Source organism: Ischnura elegans, chromosome 2 (assembly GCF_921293095.1).
Source record: "Ischnura elegans chromosome 2, ioIscEleg1.1, whole genome shotgun sequence".
NCBI lineage: Eukaryota > Metazoa > Arthropoda > Insecta > Odonata > Coenagrionidae > Ischnura > Ischnura elegans.
In genome coordinates this window covers 109,651,865-109,676,229 of record NC_060247.1, presented here as the reverse complement: position 1 = coordinate 109,676,229, position 24,365 = coordinate 109,651,865, and the positions used below count along the sequence as shown (strand labels likewise).

At 37.2% G+C, this 24,365-nt stretch overlaps 1 protein-coding gene and 1 long non-coding RNA gene across 10 annotated transcripts in view; one reads left to right on the top strand and one right to left on the bottom strand.

Annotated features, from left to right (window-relative positions):
* Positions 1–4,403: 4,403 nt before the first annotated feature.
* LOC124154349 overlaps positions 4,404–24,365 on the top strand; it is a 54,570-nt gene continuing 34,608 nt past the window's right edge. The window contains exons 1-3 of one of the 2 annotated variants that reach the window (XM_046528024.1): positions 4,407–4,565; positions 17,162–17,262; positions 17,910–18,025. In XM_046528024.1, the coding sequence (XP_046383980.1) occupies positions 4,538–4,565; positions 17,162–17,262; positions 17,910–18,025 (245 nt within the window). In that variant the 5' untranslated portion in view covers positions 4,407–4,537. Of the gene's footprint in view, positions 4,566–17,161; positions 17,263–17,909; positions 18,026–24,365 lie in introns of both variants that reach the window. The other variant, XM_046528023.1, reaches the window with a different exon arrangement.
* On the bottom strand, positions 8,983–11,708 carry LOC124154350. Of its 8 annotated transcripts, none has more exons than XR_006863881.1 (3): positions 9,948–10,208; positions 9,744–9,866; positions 8,983–9,023 (listed from the first exon to the last, which is right to left on the bottom strand). It is a non-coding gene; the product is annotated as an uncharacterized LOC124154350 (long non-coding RNA). The 8 variants fall into 8 exon arrangements; XR_006863880.1 differs by lacking the exon at positions 8,983–9,023 and adding an exon at positions 9,038–9,082; XR_006863878.1 differs by lacking the exon at positions 8,983–9,023 and adding an exon at positions 9,041–9,085.

Sequence of the window (24,365 nt, the reverse complement as noted above, 5' to 3'; positions counted from 1 at the left end):
CTGTGACCATGATCTCTCATTAAGACCGGGGTAAAAAGTTATCTTTAAAGTAAGGTAAAAAACTGAAATAAATTAAATAAATAAATAAAAAGCATTTAATGTAATTTTTAACGTAACATAAACGACGACAATCACACTTAGATTAATCGTAATTATTGTTTATAACCATACTGTTAAGCTTTAATTTCCTAATACTCCGCGAATATGATAGAAGCGGTGATAATTGGTATATCGTATTTTCGAATATGCATTTAGGCCGTTTTACACGGGGCAAATATTGCGCGGTTTAGTATTGAAAACTTTTGTTGAAATTGCGAGAATCCGAGCTCGCAATTAGAGCAGGGGCTATTTTGCCATCTCGCAACAGTGCATTCTCTCGTACGTTGTAGCAATCCACCGCTTTACATAATACAAATTTTATTGCGCCTTCGTACATACGTAAGATTGCGCAATGATGTGCCCCGAAAAGAACGGCCTGAGTCACACTAGTACTCCATTTGCTGTACAAAGTATCATTAACCAATCGTCTTTAATGTTCTTAGAAATTCCTTCATAAACTAAGCTGTGTCAAGCAACTTGTTGTGTCCGATTATTTCCTTGCATTGAATGCCACGCCTTAAGATTTTTATCCGTATTCTGTCTCCTTGTAGACATGACTGTCCATTACATCCATATTGGCCCTAATGACTGTCCATAGAAATATATTGGCTTTAATGCAATATTCTACCGACGAAGTTATAAACCATAAAGTCCATATTTGAAAAAAACAAGAAATAGAATGGGTATGCAATTTAAAAATGAATTCATTTGTTACAGTAGCTAAGCTTTATCGCATAATGATTTTTTTATATTAAATTTTAACAATAATTTTATACAATATCTCCTTTATATAATAACATTCATAGAAAAGAGCTATTTTAATCGAAAAAACTCTCTCAAAATATTGTTACCATAAAAGTTTCATTATACTATCGTTAACATCACAATATCTAACATTGTGAGTTATTTACTATAGGAAATCATATCTCTTCACGTTCCTCAACTTGGAAATGGAACCCTCGATAACTCAACTTCGTGTGGCATTGGGCAGCTGCCTGGTTCCTTTGGAACGCAATTATTGCACATTTCTCAAGACAAATGCCACCAATGCTCCTTCCGAGTGTGGTGTCTCTGGTTCCTTTTCCATCTCATCGAATACCAGCTGTCAACGGACGAGATCCTTCGACTTCCCCACTTATTTCCACTGAATTGGATTAACCCTAGCAATGTATATGCAGTGGAACAATCATGGAAACTAGCCAAACGAAAATAAATAATTTGTCTATGAACACTACTAAGAGACACTGCATATTCTTGGATAGGAAGTAACGAGAAAAAAAGCTGCTTCGTCTTAGCAGAGATCGGTAAAATGAATCATCGTATACATAAAATATGTATAGGATGAATAAATAAGTACGAAAAATAAAAAATGCCCCCCTAAAAACTTTGAAAAAAATGCCTAAATGTATAAACTGTTAACTAATATATCAATCCTCGAAATAAAAAAATGTGAAATAGTTTGAAAAAAAGATTTCAAAAAGTTGCCGCGGGCGATTTACTTGAATATACTGCCAGCGCCGAAGTCTTTACCTCCTCCAGATCCGAGCGTCATCCACGGTTGACGGCAAAAAGAGCTTAAACAATATCAATATCTTTTTGAATAGTGACCTATTTCGATTATTTTTACAAAATTTAACAATTATAAGCCTAATTGACGGCAAAACAATTTTCTGATCACGGAAAAATAAAAGTTTTTACCTTCGGGTTGAAAGTGTTAGTCGGTACAAAATTTTAATAAATAGTTTCCACACAAATCTACTTTTAATATATAAGGTATTTAAAAATACTATTTTTTAGCTTTTTTTTCAAATACCAAATGTATTTTGCATTTTTAATACATTTTCGCGGATGCGCAAATTCAGAATTCAGAGGCTTATTCCAATTCACCAATTAGAATAAGTATCCCCAGTGGGGAAAGGTTATGCAGAATTAAGTTTGAAGTAATTCAAAGTATGTGCAGAGTTTCATGATTGAATGTGCTTATAACGTTCATAGGACGTGCAGAGGTCGTTCCTCGCTGCACTAAATTCGGCAATGTGCAAGGTGAACATTCTAAGCATATTCATTGAACAAAGTTGGGGGATTACGGTAAAGATAGTTGATTTAGCACATTATTTTACTGATAACCGCAGGTTTTACGATCCAAGATGCAGGTGGAATGCGGAAAACACATCACAATTCACGTGAAGTTCGAAGATTACCTCATATTTTCCTTCCAAATGTCTTCTTAACATGAGTGCGACGTTCGCGTGAATACCAACGCCTTTACTGCTTCTTTCACGGAAATTCTGAATGCGAAGTCTTTATCAAATTCGGTCCGCAATATTAAAAGCTAGGTTTCATATTTGTATATTTTATCTTTATAAACAAATCGTACATTTTGTTTAACACCATAATCGAAAAAAGACGGTAGGTTTTGAATCCACGACAAGCGAAGCTGATGGTACAGAAGACATGGAGTTGAGGTTGTGGAACGGCTAGGCCGAGGCCTACGGGTGAAGGTGACTGGAATGGTAGGTGGGGAGGAGTGTGAAGAGGGGAGAATCCTTGCGCTTGTATAGCTAAACCCCTTTACGGCTAAATATTGTTTGAACTAGCGTAAGGATCTCACGTCAGCGTAATAACGATATAGTTCGAGGTTTTCTACATCTACATAATACCTTGCGAGCCACCTCTAGGATATTTTGGCAATGGGTGATCAATCACCAGCATGCAGAATGCAATTGGATACCCACATGCACACCACACGGTCCTAAAAACGTTACGCATACTTAAAAATTATACTACCACATGGTGTTAGAAATATCTAATAATAAAATTCAGAAACATGCATGCGTTATTCATGCATTGTGCTTGTTGTTTTAACGCTCAGCAGATATTCGATTCCTAATGAATAAAGGAAATACTATGTTTGTGATGTACACTCGATTTCTTTCTGACTAAAGCATAATTTCGTAAAATAATAATATCCTTCGCGGAAGCATACCCACGAAAAGGTGCTGAGACCTGGAGTGGCTCTAGGTGACACTGAATTGCATTACATTCACTCTACCCCTAACTCGTGGTGTTTGGAGTCCTGCGCTGGGAAGAGCCCCACGGACCCGGAGTAGAAGAGACCGAGCCGACTACTGATCAAATTGGATTAATGTGTGTATGAGTTCTTTCCATAGTTTTGTTGATATCCTCAACCAAGAGAATAATTATTAAGAACGCTCGGTGTCCCTCCTCAAAGGATAGTTGTAGTCTTTCACAACGCAGCGGGACCCAGTTGATATTTTTCTTCAGTTGCAGTGCTTATGGTAATACTTAATACAGATTGGTAAATATATCTCTCAAATGTCAACACAGTATTCTAAAACGCTCGGTTCACACGTCAGATCAATTCGCACTATGAAGACTGACCCGATGATGTGTGAGGAAAGAAATGTCGGACAATGATCATGAGTGTGGTTATTCTTTCAATAGCTTTGTAAATATTATTCCGGAACTGTAGAATAATTATTATGAACGTTCCAAATTGATTATCGAAATAAAGCTCGTCGGGTATGGCGAGATACATATTCAATTAAAGTCCAAACTATAACGTCAGATAAAGGTCCACCACCATGCACATCCTATGAATAAACTTTGAAGCTTCTCACTGCATGATATAGTCAGAGGTAGTGCACGATGCATATCCAGAGAACATCCAAAATATATAAGGTCTGATAAATTTCCACCACCATGCACATCCTATGAAGCAACTCTGAACCTTCTCGCTGTACGACCTAGCCAGTAGTAATGCACGATGCATATCCAAAGAACACCCGAAATACCACATATGATAAAGGTCCACCACTGTGCACATCCTATGAATAAACTTTGTACCTTCTTACAGCACGATACAGCCAAGGGTAGTGCAAGATGAATATCCTATGAAGAAACTTTGAACCTTCTTGCAGGACGATGCATCCAAGGGTAATGCAAGATGATTATCCAATGAACATCCTTTGCACTACTTCAGGAGAATGTACTTTGAACTCGGATAGTGCTTAGTTTGTTGATTCTCGAGACATTCATGAAGAACATCCTTTGCACTAAAGAGGCTGTGGTACAGAATATTCTTTGCATATCTTTTGACCAAACTTTTCCCCAGTGCGTCTGATTATGCTCCAATCTACTGATTTTCGTCAATCTTATCTATTGACTGATAAAATGGTTGATAATTAGAGCGAAATGGATATACTTTTTGATACTCATGACTGATCACAGAACAATCACGTGTTCACTGTGGAGATATTTAGCAGGAAATTCGTATTGCAGCATCTATACATATATACAGGTTCGTTTAGACTCTCAGCGCAGTGTGCTGGGTGGATAGGTAAGAAATCGGATCGGATCGGTCTTCAAGAATAGTGGAAGTTTACCAGCGAGAAAGAGGAATTCACCCCATAGAAAGATGACTTCATTACTTGTGACAGTTATTGGTGGGTAAATTACTTTTAAAAATAAGGAATACCTCTAATATGACTGATGACCGATTGAGTGACAAATTTTCAAGAACTAAGACAACCGCATTCACTATATTTTCGTGATATGATCATTTTATTTAGATTTTGGTTTAATTGCACATTATTATGAAGTAGCCACTTCCTTGTGGCTGCAATGAGATAATTTCCTGCGAAAGCTTCTTGGGTAAAATATATGTTCCTTCAAAAATTAGACAAGTTTCGCAACCGATATGTCGTCTAGGAATTGGTGATTTATCGTCTTTCTTAAGTATAAAAGATCGTAAGTTTTTCCGGCGAATGTTATTAACGAAATTTTTTCGGGCTTGTTTCCTGATTAAGCTGACCTCATCGATGATAAACTCCCTCATTGTTATCAAGGCTAATGCTGCTCCAACACACGCCGGTTTTTTACCGGTCAAAGGATCACTTGCTTGAACGTATTTGACTTGATGTTAAACGAATTAGACTGGTAGCCGATGGAGACTCAGAGCCTGCGCGCTAGGCTTAGATTGCTTGAACAATTAAGAATGGATATCTTGAAGAGCACCACATTTAAAAAAACATAATATTAGAGCCCCACTATACTTCGAGGTCCGATTGAAGCGACAAATTAAGAGAAATATTTTCCCGAACGGATAGATGTGGGAATTCGTTTTTCCCACGAATCATAAAGGACTTTAATAAATGCTAGTCTCAACTTCGTTAGAGTGCATCATTTTTATGTGTAAACGGCTGTTGTCCTAACACCCCCTGCCGCACGCCTTTTACGTGGCTTCCGGGTAATAATGTAGATGTAGATGCTTTTGTGTCGGCGACAGTGACAGCCGGCATTTTACCGGTTCCTGTGCGTGGTCGGTTGGAGTGCAAACCAAGGAGTCCACAAAAAGGAGGCCCAATTCCCATTATTCCCACCTACGTCTGATTTGTTGCCACTTCAATCGCATTTAAAACTGATTTCAAGAATGCTCGCGGTGCGGCGACGGGTGCGATTCGATCCACTTTTTGCCAATATTTTGCAGTTCAATGTTTTTAATTGCGAGGACTAGCATTGAAAAGTTATGAATTTGATAGATCACAGCATTATGTATATGAATTTCGGTTGCCAGCCCAAATATACCTTATTTCTCCGTGAAACTTGATTTATTTTGTCCGTCAGCGACGCGAGTGGCGACATTTGTAAACCACTGTGAATGGGCGGTGGGTGACATTAAATTCATAAGCCGACTTGAGGATCCTCTTTCTTAATATTCGTGGTGCAAACTCCAATATTTTACCGGTAAAACCGGTAAGCTGCCGGCCATTGCCACTTTGGACCACCGCCGCGGATTCAAAAATGTAGCAACTTATCTTTGATCAGTAAAAATCCGGCGCGTGCGCAAACATCGCGTGAAACTTGATTCATTTTGTCCGTCAGCGACGCGATTGGCGACATTTGTAAACCCTTTTTAATAGGCGGTGGGTGACAATAAATTTAGAAGCCGACCTGAGGATCCTCTTATATAATATTCGTGATACAAACTCCGATATTTTAACCGGTAAAACCGGATATCTGACGGCCATTGCCACTGTGGACCACCAACTTGATTCATTTTGTCCGTCAGCGACGCGATTGGCGACATTTGTAAACCCTTTTTAATAGGCGGTGGGTGACAATAAATTTAAAAGCCGACCTGAGGATCCTCTTTTATAATATTCGTGATACAAACTCCGATATTTTAACCGGTAAAACCGGATATCTGACGGCCATTGCCACTGTGGACCACCGGCGCCGACTCAAAAATGTAGCAACTTATCTTTGATCAGTAAAAATCCGGCGCGTGTGCAAACATCGCTGGATCATGTCCTCTGTCAAAATCAGAAAACAATAACTGCTAAGACTGTAACGCAGCGACAAGTGTATCTCAAGCCCAAATCATCACAAAAGTGCCTCAATTGAGGCTTAAGTCTCAAGATTAGGTCCTCTTTTCTTCACCTACTTCAATGATTTGTCAGCACATCCGAATCAAGGGCAATTAGTAGTACATGTTGTGGATATCAGCCTAATTATCACTAATAGAACCTTTAATTCGTATCATTAGAGCAGTTTGAAAAATGCAAACTACGCTATCGATGAAATGATTAGTTGGGGGAACACATCTGAATTAAGCTCTACGTAGCAAGGAACAATGCTCGACGACGCTGGAATGCAATATTTAATTCATAAGCAGCTCATAATAAGCACATACGTTGAAAATCATTCCAATTAAAACAAGAACTTTGCCCTGCACATTCTCTTTTTCCTTCCAACAGATTATTTGCTCTTGTTAATTCATTTTCCACTTGGAATTACTTTGGTAACTCATCAGATGTCGCCAGTGTCTAGCCATAGTATGCAAGGTCGGTAAAAGCCAGGTCGTGTCACGCACTTGACCAATGTAATCCGCCATCTTGATTCTCAAGCGCGGCGGGAATTCAAATTTTACGTGCATTTAAATGGGAGACATAGGTAAAAGGGAACACGGTTATCTCACAACGTAATCGATGCAGGGACATGAAATTTTTTTTATAAATAGTTAATAAAATGGAAATTTATGATACGTCTGTATTTTGAGTCTATGGTCCACGGTTCGACTCTAGAAAAATTGTCAAATCACGGGAAAAATAAATTTCGCACTGCAGCGCTCTGGATGCATGAGTTGTAAGGCACCATGTCTTGCTTCCTTATTTAGGAAGTCTGGTACATGAAATTTTCCATGGTCATAGATGATTATAATATACTTGCGAACACGGGCAGTTTTTGACACTGAAGACCTCGGTTCGACTCTAGAAAAATTGTCAAATCACGGGAAAAATAAATTTCGCACTGCAGCGCTCTGGATGCATGGGTTGTAAGGCACCATGTCTTGCTTCCTTATTTAGGAAGTCTGGTACATGACATTTTCCATGGTCATAGATGATTATAATATACTTGCGAACACGGGCAGTTTTTGACACTGAAGACCTCGGTTCGACTCCAGAAAAATTGTCAACTCACGGGAAAAATAAATTTCGCACTGCAGCGCTCTGGATGCATGGGTTGTAAGGCACCATGTCTTGCTTCCTTATTTAGGAAGTCTGGTACATGAAATTTTCCATGGTCATAGATAATTATAATATACTTGCGAACACGGGTAGTTTTTGACACTGAAGACCTCGGTTCGACTCTAGAAAAATTGTCAACTCACGGGAAAAATAAATTTCGCACTGCAGCGCTCTGGATGCATGGGTTGTAAGGCACCATGTCTTGCTTCCTTATTTAGGAAGTCTGGTACATGAAATTTTCCATGGTCATAGATGATTATAATATACTTGCGAACACGGGCAGTTTTTGACACTGAAGACCTCGGTTCGACTCTAGAAAAATTGTCAACTCACGGGAAAAATAAATTTCGCACTGCAGCGCTCTGGATGCATGAGTTGTAAGGCACCATGTCTTGCTTCCTTATTTAGGAAGTCTGGTACATGAAATTTTCCATGGTCATAGATGATTATAATATACTTGCGAACACGGGCAGTTTTTGACACTGAAGACCTCGGTTCGACTCTAGAAAAATTGTCAACCCACGCGACAAAAATTTTCTTACTTCAGCGCTCCGGGTGCATAGGTACAAGGAACCATGTTTTATTCCTTTATTTATGAAATTAGATTCATGAAATCTCCCAAGGTTATAGGAAATTATAGCATACCTGATAATACTTTTATTATTTTATTAAATAAAAATTAAATTATTAAAATTATATTATATGGTGGTATTTTAGTCTGAGGACCTTGGTTCGACTCTCGAAAAATGCCCAAACCAAGCGATAGGATGACTGATCTAAGAGGGTTGTGAATTTATTAACATTGCTACTCCAAATCATGTATGTAATACTAGAACCATCTGCTTACCAATTTTCTAAGAATCGTGACAAATAATCTGACTGCAACTGCATTTAATTCAGCACAGAGCAAATGCATTCCAAATTACACCCAGACCATTAACAATTAAAATACTTATTGAGATGAATTGCTGGATAGAAATAAAAAAAGCTGGCACATCGTAATCACATCCTTATATTATAATAAAATTCACTACAATCTCCACAGTTCAGTAAATCACATAACTATTTACAATTACAGTCATATAAAGTAATGTTTGATCATTAAAACAGAAAGTCATGGGCAATAGAATATTTTTCCAGAATAAATAAAATATAATTTTGTTGAAATAGTAGTACAATTTGATCAAACTAATTTCAAAACAGATGCACATAATTTAAGGCTTTTAAAACATCCATTTAAAGGTGCACTGCCATAATGTCTAGACTTTAAGGAATGATGATTTTGCTAATGCTGGCAAATGTAGCAGTAAGGTCCACACAACAGGTATCACCCTCAGGATTACAAATCCAGCCTGCCACTTAATGCATAGTATCCTGTCCCGGATTAAGAAGAACAGTTTTTCAAATAGTTCATGATTATCCACTGCACCAGGCTGCTAGAAAACATAACATATAAATACCATGAGACAAAGTAAACCGAAGAGTTAACAATGTAATTAATTGAACAAACCATTCAATTTGAGATGCACAAGTATGTTCATGGGAAATCAACATTCAAAAGGAAAAAGTTATGTTCATCCAAGTTATCATTATAGGTCAGTGTATAGAATACCCAACAATACTTAAACCATGATCCCGAAAAAATCAGAACTATGTAATTGTGTTTGTAGTTCATAGAATAATATCTTAAAATAAATGGATTGTACTAAACATCAATTCCATACTTAAAATCATCAACTTCTAAATATACTGATATTCCTCCTGATGTAAGATCCTAATAAAATCCTTGCAAACCTGAAATACAATTAAAAAGACCATCGGAAACAGTACATATTACATAATTTCCAAGGATTGCAGATTGCAGTAGTCTCACACATTATCCAAATATGTAAAATAAAGTTGAAATGCCATTCACCATTACCATATGCCTGCAAAATGACAAGTTCACAGCAATGCATAAGGCCTCATATACTCCAATAGCATATACCAGCATTGCATTATAATTTGCATTGCATTATATACTTGCATTATAACAGCTTTGCCCTGATTTTATCTAACTTAAGAGACAGATTAGAGACAGCTTATCAAACTTACTTCACCAACGTTACCAAAGATAATCAGACTTCACCATCCCCACAGGTCAAAAATACTAAGATTTTCCTAAAGCAATGTCCCTGATGGGTATCTCATTTGCTCCACCATTGAAGACAGATCAACCTAGAAGAAAGAAAATAATTATAAGGACATCCTTGGATACATTTCGAAAAGGCAAGACAAATGAAAAATGCTCCTACTTACTCATGCTTGCCAATCATTCATCTTCATAGACTGTTTCCACAATGTTCCGAATGAGACTCACTTGCTCCCATAGTTAACACAGATGTTATTCCATTCTTCAAATCATTTAACAACTCTCATGGCTAACATGTTCACAATTCACCAAACCATAGATGACAAAGGAACCTAGGAAAGTGATAACATGTCCATATGATAATAATAAACTCTCATTGAATGCTTATTAATTGTCTAAAGTTGAGGCCTATGTTAATTAGTTAGAAATTGTAAATATTGCCAATCCCAATAATGAATGTAATACTAGAATAATCCGCATGCAAATATTCCAAGAATCATGGCAAATAATCTGACACAGTGATGTCAGTGTGCACTCAGGTGAGCCTTTAGGTACATTAAAGATTTTACAAATAACTGCAATAAATGAATATACATCAGAACATTAATTAGAATAGGATGGATTCCAAACTCAATCACTGATTTTAAGTCAGCAAATGCTGCACGGAGCAAATGCATTCCAAATTGAGCAATTAGACTCAGACAATTAACAATGACAAGACAATCATGGATGTAAATAACTGAAGCATAAAGCCTGTTAAATTGTAGGAAGTAGTTTTACAAATCCAGTAGAATACCTCGCTCATGTGTTAATTTTAATGGATATATTATGGGTTGAAATGCACTATAGATACAGGGTGGGGTACAGACATAATGGGTATTAAATGAAACGAAATGATTAATACCGAGCTAAATGCAGGAGATAACCCCGAAAGGAAAGATATGGTGCATCTCAATATGCAGTCAAACTATACTAATAATGCTGCATTGATGGAGAGAGAAATAAATCATCCAGGCTCATCATAATCACATTCTTATATTATAATTCACTACAATCTCCACGGTTAAGTTAATCACAAAACTGTATCTATATTCACATAAGTCATATGAGTGTGCACTGATCATTAAGAGGGATAGTTATAATATGCATATTATCATCCTGGAATAAGAATAACTGTTCTTCAAGTAGTTCATCAATAACCATTGCACCAGGCTGCTAGAAAACACAACATATAAAAACCATTATAAAAAGTATACCAAATGCCAGCAATTCCATACTTAAAGTCATCAACTTCTTAAAATAAACTGATATTCTCCCTGATGTAAGATCCAAATAAAATCCTTGTACACCTGAAATAGAATTACAAAGACTATTTGAAACAATACATGCTACATAACTTTCACAGGTTGTAAAATCTCACATATTAACCAAACATGAGAATAAAGTTAACATGTCATTCAGCATTTGCCAGCTATATGAAAGGCTGTTCATAGCAATATATAAGGTATTATATTCTCAAATAACACAAGCTAGCTCATGCCATTACTAAATACTACCCAGTTCCCAAACTAATCCTACAAAAATATTTTGTAGCCTATAAAAGGGTGGGAAAAATGTGCACATTAACATTATTGAAACAAGTTCTAATTCTCTTACATGACTTACCATTTTTTTAATAAATAATCCTCATGAGGCAACCAACTTCTTCCTTAAATTCTCCAGCCATCATTCCATAATTCAACTGATTTCACCATCTCTCATGAATACCGTGTTAATGCCTCAACTGACCATAGATCATAATTCAACCTAGAAGAATGATAATAATGATATGAACACCATTGGGAATATGTTGCAACGGAACACAAGATGAAAAAATGCACCTACTTACACATGTGTGGTTATGAGACAGCTTCATAAACTTTTCCGACAATGTTCCCCATAAGACTCTCACTTGCTTCCTTAATTTCTCTATCTACATTCTACAATTCAAATGATTTTACCAGCTCTCATAAGTAACATGTTCACACTTCACCTGACCATGGATCATATATCAACCTAGAAGAATTATTAGAATTAAAAGAACAACCATGGAAATATGTAGCAAGGGAAGGACTGGATGAAAAAATACATCTACTTACACCTTTATGGTTGTGGAACAGCATCTATGACTTCTTTCAATAATGTTCCCCCAGGAAACTGTCACATTGTCCTTAAATTATCCAGCAAAATTCTACAATTCCAATGATTTTACCAGCTCTCATGAGTAATATGTACACGCTTCAACTGACCATAGACCATTCAACCTAGAAGGATGACAATAATGATAAAAACAACCTTGGTAATATGTTATAAATTTATAACAATATTTTGCGATTGCAAGGGAGGACAATGGAAAAAAACATCTACTTACACCTGTGTACTTATGAAACAGCTTCCAAGACTTAGGCAGTATTCCTCATAAGACGGTCACTTGCTTCCTTAATTTATCCAGCAGTCATTCCACAGTTCAAATGCTTTCATGAGTACATTTTTATTTTGTTGCTGCTTCACCTGACTAGCTCATCATAGTTCAACCTGAAAAAATGGCAGAAATAATAGGAACAACCTTGGAAATAGTTTGCATAGGAAGGACAGGTAATGCCTGCGAAAAGCAATGCTCATCACAATAATATCAGATTATAAATTGTATGTGGTCATTTTCATTAGGCTTCACCGTATTGATTCACATCCTACAGTGGGTAATCTATTAACACATATAATGATTAGTATCTATTACAGTGTTGAATATTTATTACTTTTTGCATGAATTTGGCCATATAATGTTCAACTTTTGCACTAATCCACAATACGTAAAATGGGCTGATGTTGTTGCACCATTTACACAGTAAATGAATGATAGCATAGATTTAAGGTCTATTTTTCCCACACTACTGTTACACTCTCAATAACTTAACCTCACATAATACCACATGTCCTTATTCCCATGAATTCAACACACAATGACTGCACTCAAATAACTGTCAAATAATTGAACTGCCATATATTGATATCCCTATAGCCCACACTTTAATGAAATTCCTGTCAATAGACCCTTCCTTTAAATGAAGATATACTTTGCGACATTCTCAAAAACTACCAGACAACTTTATAAACGGTACATAGGCTTTATATAAATTTATACGCGAAGGAGTCCATGTATGAAGTTATAGGTTACTGCAATTCGGTGTGCATAATATCCAGTATCATGAAAATATCACTTCAACAGCACTGATACAAAAAAGTTAACTGAAAGCCAAACAAATAACGTAACAAGTGATAATTCAATATTCTACTACATAACTCATAAATTTACTACACACTAGCAGAATTAAAACTCGAGTAAAGCATATAACTTTCTCGTACATGGTTGCATTGAACTTCACAATCATAATTTGTAAATACTTTTCCATAATATCATAATACACTTACTTTTGCTTTCAGCATCCGGATTTCCTAATTAATCACCAACATCTCGTCCTGTTGACAGTCGGGAACGTCTGGTTCTTCCACCAACTCTCCTCCAGCACACGGGTTGATATCCGAGTTGTTTGGATGCAAGAATTTCTATGCATAACGTATAACGAATGCACGAGTTTAACAGGACATCTTATTACGACTTCCAAAAGTGCATAAAAAACTGAAATTATTAGAAAAGACTAGATTCGACTGTCGCCAATTTGCAATATTAAAACTATGTAAACTTATTCAAACTTTGTATAACTTATCTTCAGAATACATACCTTTTTCCAGAAATCGCTGTTGGAACGGCAGTTTGTTTATGTAGTTTGCGACCATCCTGTTGACGACACTCTTAACTTCTCCGCAGTGAAACAAACCTAAATAATAATATTCGTAAAAATTGAGGAATTTCTGAACAGAGAAGGCATTATCCATTGCACGTATAAAACTGAATTGAAGAAATGTATACTGGCGCAAGCGAGCCTACATACGATCCGATTATTCTACTAATTTACAATGAAAATGCACCATTTCCGTATTATTCCGTATGAAACATGACCCGAAGTAATAAATAACATTGAAAAGTTTGGCACTTTTGCATTACTTAACATAATTTCAAGGCAAAGCGTGATGAATCCGTATCAAAATATGCTGGTGACAACAGCGTTGTCAACAACTTTTGAGAAGCCTATATTTCTACTATGTGACGTTCCCTCATTGACATATACTATTGCTAGAATTATTAAGACTTACGTTGAATATATAAATATTTACAAAGTACAAATACAGGCAAAAAATACTTATAATATTGTCACTTCCTTACCTCACAATGTGCGATGTTATTGTAGATTTCCATTTGTTTCTTCTGCAATCTATCGACCAAGGAGCCTTTCTTTTACGATCAGAAGGAAAACGAAATATTCATACTCCGTTTTTCGTGGAATTGGAGCAAATCGGAGCACTGCAGCACACAATTTTTTGAAATTAATTCATATGCCCTATGCAAACACCATGTAAACAACAGACAGGTGGGAACCAAGATGATCAAACCGAAATGCACTATGGGAGCGTGACACGACCTGCCTTTTACCGACCTTGATAGTATGCAAGGTCGGTAAAGGACGATGGTTATGGAACAGCATCTATGACTTCTTTCAATTATGCTCCCTCAGGAAACTGTCACATAGTCCTTAAATTATCCAGCAAAATTCTACAATTCAAATGATTTTACTAGCTCTCATGAGTAACATGTACACGATTCAACTGACCATAGGCCATAGTTAGTTCAACCTAGAAGGATGACAATCATGATAAAAACAACCTTGGTAATATGTTATCAATTTATAACAATATTTTGCAATTTCAAGGGAGGACAATGGAAAAAACATCTGTATTACACCTGTGTAGTTCTGAAACTTGAAGTTGAGGTATTTCTGAACAGCGAAGGTATTACCATCGCACGTATAAAACCAAATTGAAGAAATGTATACTGGCGCAAGCGATGTTACATACGATCCGATTACTCTACTAATTTACAATGAAAATGCAATATTTCCGAATTTTTTCATATGAAACATGGCCCGAAGTAAACAATAACATTGTAAAGTTTGGCACTTTTGCATTATCTAACATAATTTCAAGGCAAAACGTAATGAATCCATATCAAAATATGCTGGTGACAACAGCAGTATTAACAACTTTTAAGAAGCCTATATTTCTACTATGTGATGTTCCCTCATTGAGATAAGCTATTACTAGAATTATTACGACTTACGTTGAATACATATATATACAAATATATATGTACAATGTATATTATATAAAAAAATAATATATACAAAGTACAATTACAGGCAAAAAATACTTATAATATTGTCACTAGCTTACCTCACAAAGTGCGATGTTATTGAAGATTTTCATTTGTTTCTTCTGTAATCTATCGACCACAGAGCCCTTCTTTTAGGTTCGGAAGGAAAACGAAATATTCTTACTCCGTTTTTCGTGGAATTGGCGCAATGCGGAGCACTACAGCACACAATGTTTTTAAATTAATTGACATGCCCTATGTAAAACACCATGTAAACAACAGACAGGCGGGAACCAAGGCGATCAAACCGAAATGCACTATGGGAGCGTGACACGACCTGTCCTTTACGGACCTTGATGGTATGTTTGAACGCACGCTGGTTCTGACGTCATGTTACGCTGGTTGAGAATAATGGTCGTGTGAATGGGGCATTACCTTAACGTTATTTTCTTTACGATTTTTTTCCGCACTGTAAACTTTTCCAACTTTCCGTTTAAACCCCGACATTGAGGTGTACTTTTGCTTTTCGAGTATGAATGCTAACGTTGCTAATTATGTTTTTTCATACTCATCACGCATGCACCAATGGACCCATGAAAATAACTATCCGAAGTGCATAAAATATGCACCATATATATCTCATCAATGAGATATATATGGTGCATATATATCTCATTGATGTTCACACGGCCTTTTGTTCAAGAATAAGTGCATCTCAAACATACAAATGCTTCGGTAGTACGCATAAATCTCTCCTTTCTCAATGGTGCAGCATAATTGTTAGTGTACAATAATCAATAAATATATCTTAAATGGAATTACATCAATTTATCCATTACCAATTAAACACTTCGATGCATTTTGATGCATCAACTTCTTTTGTTTGACAGTTTTACAAATTTTCCGCGCTGCAAAGGAGTCGGATGCAGTGTTGCCAAGAGTATCCTAACGGGTAGAACACAAATCGCTACCGAGTATCAGCTGCCGTGCTGGCTAGTAGTATACTAAGTTAGTATCTCTTAGTAGCTCACTTAATAGAATCCATGAATACCATATCCTTAGTGGGCGACTTGAAGGCCTTAATAACAGACTAAGTTAGTCGCCTTACTAGCGCTTTTTAAGTGGAAATCTATGAATACGGCCGGAAGTGTTTGGTGGTTACCACCTTGTACAAAAGTATTTAGTTATATTTTCCTACGTATTTGCCAACTTTGACAAATTGAAACACAAATTACCTCTAAACTTAGGGCATATTTTACACACTTTTGGTATATTAAATTCCAGTGATAAACCCAGAGAGGGACTAAGGGGAACATGCCCTTGGATGTTCAAATTACACTAAGTGGAATTTTAATCTTAATTGAGAGCTAAGAGCGATAACAAAACGATTTGACACACTGCGAACAAAAATGGAAAAAAACATAAAGGCAATACAATACAAACAAAATTATCGAGTGACAATCAGCGAATACTAGGGTTGGTACGTAGAAAGTAACAAGCATTGCCCCTTGCTTAATCGATTGGTCACTAGGGCGTAACCTGGATCAAAACTAGAGGGGGAGCCAAGCCAAGGTAGTTCAAGTTGTAACATTAGTTTTTTTAATTATTTGCTTGAAAAAATAAACATCTTTATTTTAATCCCATGTCTTATACTAATATCATTTTCGTAGGTATAAAGAAAATTAGTTCATAACTTTCGTTTCAAACCACTCCTGATTTTCCTTAAAGAATATTGCGACTTGTCCTTGAAAGGGGGGGCTGCCCCCTTCTACCTACGCTGGGTACGCCCATAGTTCTTCAAGTATCTGGCAAACACAAAAGAACTTTTGATTGGCATGAAGCCAAAGGAAGTCCTTCCTCGATGGTAATCTACTCCGACACTTTTGGAAAACCATCTGTGCGTTAAAACTTCAGTTTTTTGGGGAAATTGATGGCTTGAGAAATAATAACTAATTTTTTTAATGTTAATTTTAACTAAAAAGTTATAACTAATAAGTTATCACCCCAGACCGCCTCTGCGTGCTTGTTCTCTAAATTTCTAAATAAGAGCATAAAATGTTCTCACGTTTATTTTAGTGGCAGCTTGCGTCACTCTTCCGGTACACGGATTTGATGAACTACGCATTGATGACATCAAGCTACTAGAAATCTTGATGCTGAACCTAAAATTACAGGAGGTAATTGAATAAACCAGTGTGTCACTCATGAAATGTATAGTCCAGAAACAGTATCTCACGTTTTCCCTTCCCTGATATAAATGTATCTATCGATTTAATGTATCTTAAGTAATTTATTTAACAATTTACGCGATGTTTTTGTAGTTATGCCGTTTTGTAATATATAAATTAAAACGATCAGTTTTTTAACAATTCTTTATATGAATACCAATAGTCTACCTTGCTGGATTATTTTTCGCGATTTTTTTGTAACTTAACATATCGAACAATGCCTTCCAATATTCCATCGCGCTTGGGCCATGGAGCACATGTAGTTATATCAAGTCACACACGTCCTATGCATGGTAGTAGATTAATTTCAGCTGCCTTGTTTTCCAACTTGTAGGACCTCGAGTTTATTTCACACTGATCGAAGCATGTACTCCAGCTCGTAGTTGATTCAAAAAATCATTAATTTTGACTCAAAAATCATAAACGCTAACCTTCAGTTAATAAGATATCTGAATGTGCATTCAGCGGGCGAAGAATTCTATGTTATTTAAAGAATCATTGTGTCAACGGATGTTTCTATTTCACTCAAAGCTAAGGAAAAAACTAATGGTGTATCGGGGAAACAATTTTTATCCTTGGCAATTATTTATTCACAGGTGATATGGACTGATTTTAAAAAATGCATCATTCATAAAATTGAGAGATCATTTGAAAGAGATCCGGAGGGGTTGTATCCTGATAGCCCATGTCCTCATTGCAGTGCTATGTGCAGGTTAGTATTCTAATTCCACGTCTCAAGTTTATTTACTTTCATCCATCTCGAATGTAAATGATTTTTAATAATTAATAATAGAGGCGTAATAATAATTTAATCGATGGTAAATAATATAGGAACGTTTGTCATGCCATTTGACAAGGGATTCCCTTGTTGTTGACAGCATTATCATTTCGTGAGAAGGCACGCTTAACATTAGTATTTTTAGTTTTGATATCTACATCTACATCTACATAATACCCCGCAAGCCGCCTAAAAGGCGTGTGGCAGGGGGTGTTAGGACACCAGCCGTTTACAGCTAAAAAAATTAAGTGCTCATACGAAGTTGGGACAAGCGTTTATTAAAGTCCTTTATGGTTCGGGGGAAAAACGAATTCGCATATCTATCCGTTCGGCAAAACAACTCTCTTAATTTATCACATCTATCGGACCTGGAAATATAGTGTGGCTCTAATATTATGTTCTCTGTGTCGCTCTTAAAGATATCCATTCTCAATTGTTCAAGCAATCTAAGCCTAGCGCGCAGCCTCCGAGTCTCCAACGGCTCCCAGCCTAACTCGCTTAACATCTGGGTAACACTGTCTGTACGCCCGTAGCAGTTTTTGACGAAACGTGCAGCCTTCCTTTGAATTTTATTCAGTTCGCGGATTAAGTCTTTCTGCACCGGATCCCATATGCTCGCTGCATATTCAAGGTGCGGTCGGACGAGAGCAAAATAGCACCTTTCCTTTACTTTCTCATCCGAAAATCTTCCCACAATACGCTTGACGAATCCTAATTTCTTTAGGGCTGTGCCGCAAATATTCTTTATATGTGTTCCCCACGTGGTGTTCCCCATAGTGGTTGTTGTGACGTTGCTAGATATCTTCTCTAAGTGGTAAGGGTTAGGTTTCCTCTATTGAAGAGGTGTGCTATAATTATGACAATTAACCCGTTTGATTCATTGATATCAAAATGTTACACATTCCTGCTACATCAGTATTCGAATTATTCCTACTCTCTTTTTGTTACATTTATTTTGGGAGTGTTTTATTATGTCTTTTTTTATTATATTTATCATATTACGTTTTCAGTGTTTTTTTACTTAATATAAACTCAAAATTTCATGCTTAATGTATTCGTTGTTCAAAGGGGTATGCACCCAGAACATTTAATTAAGGTACGGGGGACGTTTTTTTCAACCTCCGATGAGCCATGAACAGAAGGTGAAATGAATGATCAAAAATTATTTCATAGGTAAATCTTGAGTACAACTGTGGTGTCCTTTCGACATAATCTCCTCGGCGATTGAGGAATTGTTAGTGCCTGTGGTCAAGCTTTACTACACCTTCTTAATAGAATGTTGCCGCCAATAACTTCCAATGATTTTTCCCTTCGTCCTGAAGCTCATCATCGTCCATTTGAAAACGCTTCCCTCCAAGTCACATCTTCATTTCAGCGTTAAGATGGAAGTCACACGGCACTTGGTCGGCATTGCACCCCGGGTGATATAAAATGTCCCATTGAAATTGCTCCATTCCAAAATGCTCCAATTTGTGGGCTATACCGGACAAGGTGGTATGGACTGCTGAGCATATAATGCAACTATCATAGGTGAGCCGTGGCTGGTCCCGGTATACTTAAATAAGTCTAGAGCGAACACCTCTCGTGTTCAAAGTTCGGGCTTTGCTCTCCGGCTGTGGCGCCATGCGCACGACCTGGACTGCTAGTCGCATAATATGCTCAGCAGTCCATACCACCTTGTCCGGTATAGTCCACAAATTTCCACAGGGGAGAATGACGCCTCGGTAGCTTAACTGAGCAGACGTGTATACTCATCGCTCCGAGTTTGCCGAAGGACGAAAAATCCCCGGATTGGGACGGCTGCCTGGCCCGCCGACTCACCACCTCTCAGAGGGCTAATGGAAAGGTTTTTAAGAGATGAATACAATGTTCACCCCCCCCCCTATTTGGAAAGGATTAATATAACATAGAATATAATAGGGGAAGGGGGTATACGAGTGATACCACTCGTATTCCCTCTTCTCCCCTAGGAAGTGGTAGGTATAAAGAGCTGCCAAAAAATCTTAACACAAATCAAATTTGTCAAAATATTATTGTAACAGCGTTTGGGGGTTCATGATTTGACTTCGTTGTCCTCCTTACTTTTACAGTAAGAGCTGAGACCTTTCCATTCATTACATGGGAAAACGTTGTGAAATACATTGGGAAACATTTGGAAATAACTGTAAAAGTTACTCACCACATATTTTGACATTCTTGTACACGTTTAAACGTGTTTTCGTGTCTCTTGGCAGTCGCATTTGCTGATGTTCATCTATGAAATAAACCAGTGGTATATTCAGCACGTCACACTCTTTCCTGCGTGTCGGGTCATAATCTTCCAAGTTCTTTCTTCATTTTTCTAGCGTGTTAGTGTGTTCTTTTGCGAGCGATAAAGTGTTTTCTCGCGATCAGTCAGCGATGCTGCAAAAATCATCCCAATTAATTTTGTAACACCTGTGGAGATTTAGTGTTTAAAGACCAAAGGAAAGCGATGACTGCAATTGTGCGGAAATCTTATGAACTTTATTTCGGGTATAAAATTGGTGACCAATACAAATCGTGGGACACTAAATTCTGTTGCAGTGGTTGTCAAAGAAGTCTATGTGAATGGCTAAACTGGGGAAATCGTTTCCTAAATTTTGGAGTGCCAATGGTTTGAGTTGAACCAACTTGCCATTTAACGAATTGCTATTTTTGCGAAACCGACACTATGGGTTAAAAAAAAATTCTGAAGTGATTTATTTGAATTTAGCATCAGAAATTCACCCGGTGAAGCATACTGATACTAATGCTATCGCTAAAGCTAAAACTACTAGCACCCTCGATGATTCTAATGCCTTATTGAACGAAGCTACACCGGTAGAGGAAGCAGGTCCTAGCCATCGAGATGAATATTACAGCCCTGATGTAGAAGAACCCCAGACTAGTCAAAAAGGTCACCTCATCCCATAACGCGATGACCTAAGTGATCTAATACAAGATTTAGACTTACCGAAGGGTAAAGCCCAACTTCTTGGCTCGCAGTTGCAGCAGTGAAATCTTTTGGCCGATAGGGTGAATGTTTCTTACTACAAAGGCAGACAGTCAAACCTCACTCGATTTTTTTCAACCGATGATGAAAATGACGATCTGATTTTCTTCACTGATATTGAAGGACTGATGAGGGAATTAGCGATTAAGAATGATCCAGACCAATGGAGGCTTTTCATCGACTCGTCGAAGACAAGTTTAATGGTTGTTTTACCGAACAACAGCCACGATTTACCTTCGGTTCCTTTTGAATATTCCACTGTTTTAAAGGAAACCCATATTCCAGATTTTTGTGGCAGCTCTTTATACCACCTCCTTAACCCCCTCCTATACTTCTCGTATACCCCCCTTTCCCTCTTATATTTTATGTTACATTAATCCTCTACAAAATAGGGGGGAGTGAACAGGGTATTCATCCCTTAAAAACCTTTCCAAAAGCTACCATATCATATGTCATAAAAACAACGAAAAATTGTTATTTTAATGTTTTTTAAGTTTTTTTTTTCAATTGTCAACCCCTAAATCTTTTCAACCCCAGTGAGGTTTGTCTCTCTCTTGACCCTGATAACCTCAAAATGTCAATTTTTTTAATCAGAAGCAGATAAAATTAGTAAAAGTCCATTGAAAAGCGATAGAATAATAGAATTTTATTCCATTCATATTCAATACATTACATCGAGAAAAATAAACCCTGTAATATTTGTGGAATATATAGGTACCCCTTTGTGGAAAGGTTTTGGGGCTACCATCATACACTATTGAGAACATGACTGGTGCTAACATACATAAAAATACATTTATTTCGTTTAATTGAGTGATTTGTTTTCTTGACAATTGCATTCGATTGTGAATTTACAGTAATTTACACATGGGTAACTTTTCTTAACACATACTATCATAACACACTTTCTCTCATAACGCATAAGAATTACATACAATATACCTTTATTTGAAAACGTTTATAACACCTTTCTTAGCAGAAACTCTACTTCCTCATATTGCATAAGCCATTTTTTAACTGCGGATATAAAACCCCATCTCTTCTCTTTCTTTGCCACATTATTGGCAACATACTACATAATTTTGGCCCCAAGTATTGATATGACTGTCTATATATTTCAGTCGTCGGCCTAGGTATATCAAAGTTTCTCCAAGATCTGATGTCATAAGTTTGTGGTCCGGCCTTTTCACCGCTACGATTATAGAAAACTCTAAGGACTTTATAAATGAATAGATGACTTAGTGGGAGGATATCTAATTTTTTGAAAAGAGGAAATGAGTGGCTTTTCCTATACGATCGCGTTATAACCCTAATAACCCTTTTTTGCGCCACTATCAATGGTTTAATGTTGATAAAATATGCTCCACCCCAGCAGGTTATTCCGTATTGCAATCTTGAATTAACGAGAGCATAATATACCATTCTTACCACTGATTCAGGGCATTTGTATCTGCGGAAGTAGAATTTTCTTACAATGTAAATCATTTCTGATTTTCATTTATTTATGTGAGACTTCCATTTACAATTTTGGTCAAATTATATGCCTAAATATTTTATGTGACTAACCTGTTTGATCAGAATACATTTATCACAGGAAGTAACATTATCTTTTATACAATTTGCACATTGATAGTATACTTTATTTTGGTTTGACATAGATTTACTCATGCTAAACATGATATATTTCGTTTTTTCACTTAACAACAAATAATTAGCAGAAAACCACATATTGAGTGTTAAAAGATCACTTTGTATGAGCTCATATAGATCATCAACACTATTAACAGAATAACTTAGTGCAGTGTCATCTGCGAACGACGTTAATTGACCTTTAAACCTGCCAGCACATAAGTTGTTAACATATATTAAAAATAGTATGCGTCCCAACACAGAACCCTGTGGCACACCACAGGTGAGTCAGATCTTTTCACTGCAGCAATTTTTGAGACGTACACATTGATCTCGATCACAAAGATAACTTTGAAACTGTTGGGAGTTGCAATATTTTCGAAGCATTCTATGGCATACTAGTAGTGCCATCTGTCACTACTAGATTTTTGTATTGAAAAACAGCTGACAGCTGTGTTCGCTGTGTTAATAAAAAGCGGAGTCTTCCGTTGAGTGTCAAACAGAATGGACGTTCTTTCTTTCTTACCCAACCTGCGCCAACAGGGTTATGGGCCCAGATTAACGGACATGTAAAAAAAGTTCTCTTTCTTAATTCTGTGCGAACTTGTCTGGGCATCGTGCTTACTGACCGAATGTGTCGTGCCGTGTGTGTCGAAGATCGCAGAGTTTAAAATGGAGGAAGAGAGATATAGAATTCCGTTGTTTGACGGTAAAAACTTCAATGATTGGAAATTTTGGATGAACATTTTCCTGGAAGAGAAGGAACTTCTTGAACATTTAGATCGTCCGCTACAGGAACACTTAGATGAATACGAAGAGAATGAGAGTGATACGCCATCGCAAAAGAAGTGTAAAGAAGAGAAAAGAAAATTAATAATAAGAATGGACAGAAAGTGCATGAGTGCCATAGTGCAGAGAATCCAAGATGGGCTACTAGAGATAGTCAAAGACTCGTGCAGTGCATTTGACGCATGGACAGCGTTAGCGGAAAGATTCGAAAGAACAACGGCAACTTCCAGAATTTCACTTACTAATAAATTAAAGAAACTATTCTTTCGCCCTAATCAAGAAAGTTTTCATGACTATTGTTTAAAATTTGATCGTCTTGTTCGGGACTTGAGACAGGCAGGAGATAGGATGGATGATCAGGGGGCTGTAATACAGTTTTTGATGCTCATGCCAGTAGAGCTTGAAAATATCGTAGTTGCTCTGAAAACAATGGCAACAAAAAGGTTGAAAATGGAAATAGTGAGAAATCAGATAGAAGAGTGCCTGAGTACGAGGAAGAGTAAGAATTTAAATTCATATGACGGGCCTATTGCCTTTTCCGGCTTCAAGAAGACGTCTGGCGACAGCAACTATAGAGGAAGAGGCTCCGGAGGTCGAGACTTCACCTGCAACAACTGTGGCAGACGGAACCACAAGGCAGCAGATTGCTACCGGCCTGGAGGCGGGGCATACCGGACTTCCTATACCAGCCGTGGCAGAGCTTCCAGCTGGAGAAATCGAGGGGACATGCCTATGACTGGAGTCATGGTCATGGTCATGACTGGAGTAAGAGCGGCAACAGGGGCAGGCATCAGGCAAACTTCTCCGACAACTACATGAGTGAAGATGCTGGTGGACCTGACC